Here is a 9,775-nt window from a genome sequence, read left to right as displayed (position 1 = left end):
TAGTGAATTAAATATTGATATATACCGGACGAAAAACCAATCCAGAATGCAATCGTTCGATTAATAAATTAAATATTTATATACATATACCGAACGAAAAACCAACCCGGAATGCAATCGTTCGATTAGTGAATTAAATATTTATATATACCGGACGAAAAAACAATCTGGAGTGCAATCGTTCGATTAATTGATTAAATATTGATATATACCGAACGAAAAAGTGAGCCGGAATGCAATCGTTCGAGTCATTGATTTGATGAACTGCAATCGACTGTCACAGACAATCGCTGATCGCAGAACTTCGAGTATAAATTTGACCGCTGGATTTTAGACTGTATATGGCGTCACTACATATTTGATTTATAAAAGATTCGTAATTCCGAGAGATATCTGATAGAATATGTTATTTTAAAATCTCCATTTAATGACATTTCAGTCCCTAGAAAAGAAATTTTTTTATATTATAAATATAGCAAGTTTTTAATAAAGATATTACGAATCTTTTCGAGTTTAATACGTTTGTGAATTTATATTTTTGTGATCCAAAGCTTTAGACTTAAAATTTTAAGAATACTTGCAATTCTTTGATTTTTAATTAGTGCCACCTCTTATCTAATTATATTCGGCTTATACTTGATTAATATTTCAGAATTTTAATATTTATAGTTCGCGGATTATCGCGATTACAACTCACTCGTCGATGATTTTCGAGTTGCAAGTATATTCTGAAATATTAGGAATATTAGGAAAGTATTAGGCGAATATGATCAGATAGAAGGTGACACTAACATATAATTACCGATCGTCGACAATGCAGCAAGCTACCGCTAAAGGTAATAATTTGTGTCACCTCTTCCCCTTATATATTCTCCTATTATCTTCCAACGGTCGATAATTTAGCTGCGTAATTTTGCTAGTTGTGCTACCTCCAACTTGTTTATATTCGCCTAATAATTTCCTAATATTTCAAAATCCGTTTCCAGCCGAGAACTTGAGACATCAATGTCGACAATTAATAACAATAATAATTTAAATTTAATATTTATTAAATTTATTTAATTTGATTCATTTATATATAATTAATTAATATAATATAATGATATAATAAATTATGGAATATGTATTAATTAATTCAATTTTGTTTTTTCGCACGGGGAAAAATATATCTTATGCACATCCTACTGGTCGGATCTGATGAAGTAGTGTTAGTATATTATAGATTGAATATCTAAACAATGAGATTTGAATTTCTGTTGAATGGAATAGGAGTTTCTCCTCGAATAAAATGCAAAACGTTTCTTATAAAAAATTATTCTATATATTTAATTAAATTATTTATTACATCATTTTTTCTTTACTTCTCTTTACTTGAGTAGTTTATTGTATGACAAATATAAGTTTCTAGAATGAAAGAGGAATTTAATCAAATGTCATAATATATGTATATTCTTTGTATTCTCAATATTATCTTCCCCTGATCTGTTGCATATATAATTATGCAAAATAAGACATTGAGAGATAAACAATAATAAGAATCTATTGATGTATATATTTAAAATTATTTATTAGCAATGTATATAGCTTTTAATAAATTAGATGCAGATCATATATAATCAAATACGAATTGACAATTTATCATTTTATTAATATTTATTTTATACATCGATTTGTATGCTTACAATTTTTATTTGTATAAAAAAATACTTTTATTATTTTGATATGTGTTAATTTATTATTTAATTTTAAATTTTATATTTTTTTACAAATATACACTTTTAGTATTAATTTCATGTGATCTTAATTTATTTAATTGAATGTAAAAATGATATATTTTCTTTTACAGTGGATAAGATCTACAGATATTCATACCTTGACAAGAAAAATAAATAAAATTTTTGGATTGTTTTTTTATACAATAGTGATCTTTTTAGTATTATTAGCCATATTTCTAATCTACAGAAAACAATTCGTTTTCGGCATATCCGAAGCTAAATCAGTAAATTAGAAAAATCATTTAGATTTATATTAATATTTTACTTAATTACACTCGACGCTTGATGCGCCACTCATCAACGATGAGCAAATCATGCGGTAGCAAGTATAAGGCGAGCTATTAAAAATATATTTATTTTTCCATTTTATTATAAATAAAATAGTTGGTCCTTGTCTGACTCGTTTGAGTCTCATTTTTGTATCAACGACGACGAAAGCGTTGCTCCTATTACCGTCCAAATTGTCCAAACGAAAACTGGTTTTTGATTTTCACGATATTAAAAGAATGTAATGGAAAATGGGAAGATAATCCAAATGTTCGAGAATTTAATTGTAGTATATGCAGAGCGACCTATCCAATAGCTGTAATGAGACAGCCATTGTTAATGTATAATTTATATTATATTGAATATTAATTATTTAATAAAATGAAATTAATATTTAATGTGAAAAAATATATACGAATAAAGTAATCATAAATCATAACAAAATTCTTTATCGATTTTGATAAGCAATTTTTTAATCGTGCTCTTGACACCAGATATACGCATTGTCAAAAAGCCGCTGCCACGGTGATAAGGTTTCCAAGTTCCACTCTACTGGTTTCCAAGGCCATTGCCACATTTGCGTACACCTCTCTGGATGTGGCATCATCGCCAAATGTCGACCGTTTTTAGAGCAAACAGCAGCAATGCCATTTATACTGCCGTTTGGATTCATAGGATATCGTTCAGTCGGATTGCCGTAATCGTCCGTATATCTACATAATAAAATAAATATAAATAATAATATAATAATATAATAAAATATAAATAATACACATATACACGCAGGCACGTGATAATGTCATTTAAAATTAAATAACTCAAATTAATCAAAAATTAAATAAAAAATTATTATGACAAGAAAATTAACATACAAATATTTAAAATCAAGTATTTTTACTAAAAAGTCCCAAACTGGGTAAATTCGAGGATCAATGTACTGGACCTTACGAGGTTTTAGAAATTTTAAATATAGAAACAATATAAAAATTAAAATAAAAAAGAATAGCCGAGTTATACATTTTAAACGCTTGATTTCATGTATTCATATTCCACATTTAACAAAATATCAAATAATAATTGAACCATTTATTAAAATATAAAAGCGTACCTGATTGGTAAGCAATTATTCCTTTCAAGAGATTTTAGAATTTCCTCGCGGAAAATAAACCTGCCCTCTCCATGAGCCACCCATATGCCAAGAACACTGCCCTCCATTCCTTTTAACATGATCGACGGCGAGCTCTCAATCTTAACAGTGCTCCACCTACACTCGAATCTCTCCGACAGATTATGATCCAAATAAATTCCCTCGTTTATATTTTTTTCAATGTCTTCGTCACCCACCCATCCTAATAGACTCATCAATTGACAGCCGTTACAAACTCCCAGACTGAAAGTGTTTTCGCGAGCGACGAATCGCCGCAATTGCTCACGTAGAGATGGATGAAAGAGAAAACTGGCTGCCCATCCCTTGGCAGAGCCGCAGACATCAGCGTAACTGAAGCCACCGGGAAAGATAATTCCTCTGAAAACCTCCAGGGTAGCATAGTTTTTCAGCAGATCTTGCATTGTAACGTCCCAAACCTCAAAGCCAGCTTGCAATAGAGAAGCGACCATCTCTCTGTCCCCATTAGTACCTTCTTCTCTTATCACAGCAACTTTGATATTCTTTAACGGGTTCTTTGGTATCGAGTGAGGTCTAGTGGCATCAAAGCTTAATCGATAAGCGGGAGCGGTTCGCTCTCCTAGTTTAGAAAATTCTTCCAAGGCGCAGGTGACATTTGTCTGATGGCGTTCCAGCTGATAACTAGTCTCTTCCCAAATAGTCATCGAATCGATTACCGTAGTTCTTAGCGCGATATTACCGCGCACCTTGATGATTACTTCCGAGCTCATTCCAAAGCCCGCGGATTTTCCAATCAAGTATGCGGGGGCTTTGTAACGCTGAAACATTTCCATCACTTCGTCGCGATATTTCTCGTCGATTTCCAATATCCAACCAACCTCTTCCGAAAACAAAATATTAATGGCAGGTGCAGACTTGTGAGTTATGTCGACATCTATCCCTGAGATTCCGGCAAAGCACATCTCTAGAAGACACGTGATTAGTCCACCGTCACTTACATCATGACCAGCGAGGACCTTCTTATCGGCGATTAATTGTTGCGTGGCATTGAAGGCGTTTTTGAAAGTTACCGCGTCTTCGACATCCGGTACGTCGTCACCCAATTGATTATAAACTTGAGACAAAGCCGTTCCACCGAGTCGGCTCTTTCCGTGAGACAAATCAACAAAAAGCAGATAACTCTGTCGTCCCGCAGCAGGAGCCTTGAGATCCGGGGTAATAACTCGACGAATATCGAGGCACGGCGCGTAGCAAGACACGACGAGAGTGCCAGGCGCCTTGACGACATCCTTGCCGACACGTGTGGCCATGCTGAGCGAGTCCTTACCACCGTCGATCGCGATTCCGAGTTCTTTCATTAATGAGCACATTGCCACACAGGCTTCGTAAAGCGCTGCACCTTCGCCTGGAAGTTTTGCTGGCCACATCCAATTACCGCTGCACTTGACGTCTCGCAGATTCGTGATACGCGCGAATACTAGGTTGCTGAGAGCCTCGGCCACCGTCATTCGAGCGCCAGCCGCTTCATTCACCAGTCCTTTAATTGGTTGTTCGCCGATGGACGTTGCAATGCCTTCCATAGAAAAGTATGAAATGGCTACCACTGCAACGTCTGCTAGAGGAGTGTGTAATGGACCGACACACTGCTGTTGGGCTACCAAGCCTGTTACACAACGGTCTACCTTATTCGTTAGATACCTGGAAAGTGCGAAACCGATTAATTAACTTTTTGAGTGTTGATTTTTTTACGTAAAAAAATATAAATATAATAAGAATTTTTTTCGTTTGTTTTTTCAAAAAAAAAACGTAAAAATAGAAATACACGTGACAAATGGAAGAAAAGAGGAAGGAGAAACAACGAGATTGTTATAGAATGTAATAAAACACATACCGTTTGCTAGCCACCGAAGGTAATCGAAGAACTCTATCCAAAGCACTGAGAACTGTTAATTCATCGGGCAACTTCATAGAAAACTTTTGCGGCGATATCTTGTCCAGGTTGAAAATCTTACGAGGCATTTTTCCAAGAATAACTTCTAGCTCCAGATCCACCGGATACTTATTGCCGTTCAGGCTTCCATCTTCGTTATTTAAATATTTCGTGTGTTCGCAATTTTCCTCTTCAGAAACAATGATTTTTCCATTTCCAGTGACAGTGCCGACAAAATTGATGGGGCATTTTTCACGCGCTGCGATTCTCCTTAGTAAATCCTCGTCCTTCGATTTGCATAGAATCGCGTTGCTCTCTTGGTATTCCGCACCCCAGAGCTCTAATGTACTAATACTAGGGTCGCCAAGATCGAAATTCTCAGTAAAAATGACGGCACCGGCAGGCTCCACTAGTTCTTTGAGGACGTTACCGTTACCACCGGCACCCTGATCGTGGATACTCAGGATCGGATTGCCGTCACCCATTTCCGTACATGCACGCACCACGCGATTTAATTTCTGCTCCATCTCGGGATCGCCACGCTGCACTGCACCAAAGTCTAACTCTGTATTGTTATCACCTTGTACCTCTACGGAACTCGCCGAACCACCGCCTACACCGATCCGATATACAGGTCCACCGATCTTGACCACCTCCATACCTCGTTCTGCTGACACCTGACAAAGAACAACCAATAAATGATATAATAATTATATGCTTTTTTCAGTAAAAAGAAAATTCTTTTAGGAAATAATAAGAAGTCTGAAATAATTTTTTTGAAATTTGAAATAATTTTTACATATATAGATTTTAAATTAAATACGTATATATATATAAAGTTGTACATCTACTTATTAATAAAGACCAATTTAAGAAAATTCCATAGATATATGTTATCAATATATAATTATCAAATACAAGTAATGGTTTAAAAAAAAGAAATTAATTATTTATTTCAATAGTGCAAATAAAATGTGATTTTTTATTTTTAACATTATAACTCAATATGATTAATAAGAGAAAAGAAATGTGTTAACATGATTTATAAAAATTAATAATGTTAAGAGATAGTGTTTTAAAAGAAATAATGGTGATTTAAAAAGAGTGGTTTAAACAAATTAATTGTTGTATAAAATAAGCTATCTACAATACTTAAATAAACCTTAGAATCTTGCCTTATTAGTCAAATTTGCATCCATGGTTCCTAATCCTCCACTGAACATTATAGGCTTGATCCATTCTCGTCTAATTCCCGCGTGATTAGTCGCCCCATAAGAACGTGCGAAGCCAGACACGACGGGTTCTCCAAATTTGTTTCCATAATCAGAAGCGCCGTTACTCGCTTCGATTATTATTTCTAACGGCGATGCCATGTTACTAGGGTAAACTGCATCCTTTTCCTCCCATGGCAAATCATAGCCTGCCAAAAGATAAATAGAGATGATGCATCAAAAAAATAATTCAGTGTTGAATATTTAAAAATAGTCTTTTTAATAAATAGGATATATGATTACCGATAGCTCTATAGAATCGCTCATTAATAAATATAAACGAATAATCTTTAATCCAAGGCTAGACATGTGCAAAAACCAGCATTATATACAAGAATTGGTTCAATTTGGTTGATTGGGTATTTAATTATAAAAATATATATACCTGAAATATGAAGATTGCCAACACTGTAACCTGCAGTGCCCGCTATGTAATTTCCTCCTCTACCGATTGCTTGAATGTCTCTCAGTCGGCCACCAGTACCCGTAGTGGCACCACTATTGCAATATTATTTCATATTTCAATATGTATATATTCAAATAAATTAAAAAATTAATCACTCATACATATTAAATGACCATATAATAAGGAAATAGAAAAAAAGAAAAAAATTCTCAGACTCAAAATTACAAATTAGAATAAGTCATATTATATCTCATATTTGGACTATTCTAATTATATATATATATATGTTTCAAATTTTTTTATTATCAATATTCTGTATCAGTACTTGAAAATTTTAACACTTGTATATAATTTCTAAAAAAGATGTAAAAACAAAGTGCATACACACATTACAAACCATCTTTGAGTTTAACTTGAAATTTTATTTATTCATTATTTATTTGTTAATTTACCTAAAAGGTGCTACGCCAGTTGGAAAGTTGTGCGTCTCAGCTGTAAAAATGAGATGTTGCTTGATGTCTTTCAGATCAAAATGACTACTTTTGTGAGTTTCTACAGGATGCAGGACAGGAACTTGAAATCCTTCTATAGCACTGCTGTTATCACTAAATTTAATCACATTGTTTGGATTTGAGTAATTTTGTGTATCTATAATCATGTCGATCAAAGATTTTTCTTCTTCTTTGCCATCCAAAATAATGCGTCCCTTAAAGAACCAGTGGCGACTATGTTCACTATTAGATTGGGCAAGGTCAAAACATTCCACGCTTGTTGGATTACGTTTTAATTTGTCAAGAAATAATTTTGTATAATAGTCTAAATCCCAATCGTCAAATGCCAAGCCTGCAAAATAATTTAAAATAAAATAAATAATTATAGAATAGAATTGTATAATTTGAAAACGTAAAGAAAGATTAGAATAAATAATTCAATAATTGGGAAATAAAAATCATTGATCCATTAATATGATAGAAATATAATTTATATAATCCTCATCACTTTTTCAAGAATTAGATTTGAATTCTGGCATTTTTTCTACTCATTTTTGAGCCTTTTTATTTTCATAACACACTTGTTAAATTTTACTTTAAAAGATACACTTCAAGTACTTATGTTTTTGTTTTTAATAAAAAAAAAGCTTTAAAGAAAAGTCTAAATTTAATCTTTAATTACACTCTACTCACCCAATTTTAAATTAACTTCTTCCAAAGCTTTCCTGCCTTCTTTGATTAAGTCAACATCAAACCATTTCTCTGGTCTAAAGCCATGATCAAATGTTTCAATAGGTTTTACGTATCTACATTCTGTCATTCTATCTCCCAATACATTTACAATCTATAATATAATATATATAGTGTTATTTTAAGCAAAGTAGACTCTATGTATTATGTATTAAGTAAATTTAATAGTGTCAATCATATCAATGAAAATCACTGATACTTGAGAGAATATACACATACGTCATTTTCTATTTTCTTGTCAATTGTCCCTTTAAGTTTTATGCAATATCTAATTGCCGCTTCAATTCTTGTGACTTTATTCAATTTCACAGACTTACAAATGGAAACTACATTAGTAGAAAATGCTGTTGAAAAGTTCAACCTACAATGACATAAAATTATTTTATTACAAATTATGAAGAGTTAACTTTTATGGCGCAGAAATAAAAGTAAATTAGATGTTACGTATGTGAATTTTTACCTGGGTCCAATTTCAATGACAATAGCATGATCCTGAATATTACTAAACACACTGTCACATCGTAAACATTCTCGCTCGAAAGGAGGTGACAGGATCCACTTTAATACTCTAATTTCCTCCTTCTCGAGCGGTTCGGCGATCTCCACATAATAACACAATTCTGTCTCAAGATCGGTTACCGAGGTCTCGATTTCCAACACCTTTTGTAGCTTGCTCTTCAGCTGGCCCGCCCTCAGTCCGGGCGTCTTGTAAAACTTCAAGATGCGCATCTTGAACGTAAGGAAGGTATAACAACGAAAGAGAGAGAGAGAAAGAGAGATGCTGATAAATTGTACGACACGCAGAACTATTCAAAATGAGATATCGAGCTGCGGTAGCTTTAGCTATCTATCTTATTATTCGATGACAAGTGGAGATGATAACGTAACTACTTTGCGAAAGAAGCAACAGAAGTTTATCATCAATTATAATTTTCGAAATGTAATGTTCATTCTCGATATTTTTAAGCAAATAACGCGCAATATTAACATACATAACATTTTTTAAATATATATATATATATTGCAATTTTTTAATTTTCTGTATAAATTTTTATATTGACTTTATATCGCAATAATTATAAATAGTTGAATAAAATTTTTTTATATGAAATATTAAATAAATATAAAATTTTTAAATTTTTCTATTCATGTTTTGCAAGTTTTATTTGAGCCAGAAATTTTTAATTTTCAATGTAAATTAAAAGAACCGAATAATATATATATTTGAATAAAAGAATAATAAACGTATTTGTATCACATTCTATAAAATTCTGGCAAATTTTAAATTAATATTTATATGGAAAATTAGTGGTAAAAAGCATGATACCTTCCATATATAAAAACTTACAATTTACAAAAATCTTATGAACAAAAAGTTCAAGAATCAAAGGATTTAATATTCTAATTATTTCAGTCTCCCAAGAAAAATACATACGTACGTATGTATATACTATGATGACGGAAGGGTCATCGATTGATATTGTTTGTTTGTCGCTTGTGACGCTAAGGCAAACTGCTTGCGTGATATATATCAATAATTGCTTCATCGATGTTGAAAGTATAACATAAGGTTATCGTGAATCGAAGGTAGCGTCTTTAAATATACATCTGAAACTTATAAATTAATATATCAATAAATTTAATTTATATATCTATATAAAATTAAAGAGCCGTATGTATCATTGAGCTGTAGAAAACTAACATAATTTTTATAATTACTATATATATATATATATATATATATATATATATAATTGTT

General features: G+C 32.3%; 1 protein-coding gene across 2 annotated transcripts; it reads right to left on the bottom strand.

Annotated features, from left to right (window-relative positions):
- Positions 1–2,475: 2,475 nt before the first annotated feature.
- On the bottom strand, positions 2,476–9,456 carry Pfas (phosphoribosylformylglycinamidine synthase). 2 transcript variants are annotated; one of them, XM_083086314.1, is made up of 10 exons: positions 9,365–9,456; positions 8,477–8,745; positions 8,236–8,377; positions 7,960–8,110; positions 7,228–7,618; positions 6,755–6,867; positions 6,274–6,518; positions 5,060–5,775; positions 3,151–4,866; positions 2,476–2,755 (listed from the first exon to the last, which is right to left on the bottom strand). In XM_083086314.1, the coding sequence occupies exons 2-10, from the start codon at positions 8,743–8,745 to the stop codon at positions 2,515–2,517; spliced, it is 3,984 nt and encodes a 1,327-aa protein (XP_082942440.1). In that variant the 5' UTR covers positions 9,365–9,456; the 3' UTR covers positions 2,476–2,514. The 2 variants fall into 2 exon arrangements, with proteins under 2 accessions (XP_082942440.1, XP_082942439.1); XM_083086313.1 differs by lacking the exon at positions 9,365–9,456 and having other exon boundaries at positions 8,477–8,907.
- Positions 9,457–9,775: the final 319 nt, after the last annotated feature.

Source organism: Camponotus vicinus, unplaced genomic scaffold, assembly GCF_025532165.1.
Source record: "Camponotus vicinus isolate PSW18456_S1 unplaced genomic scaffold, iyCamVici1.0 SCAF_13, whole genome shotgun sequence".
NCBI lineage: Eukaryota > Metazoa > Arthropoda > Insecta > Hymenoptera > Formicidae > Camponotus > Camponotus vicinus.
The sequence above is the reverse complement of the archived record's forward strand: the minus strand, read 5'-3'. Positions and strand labels throughout refer to the sequence as shown.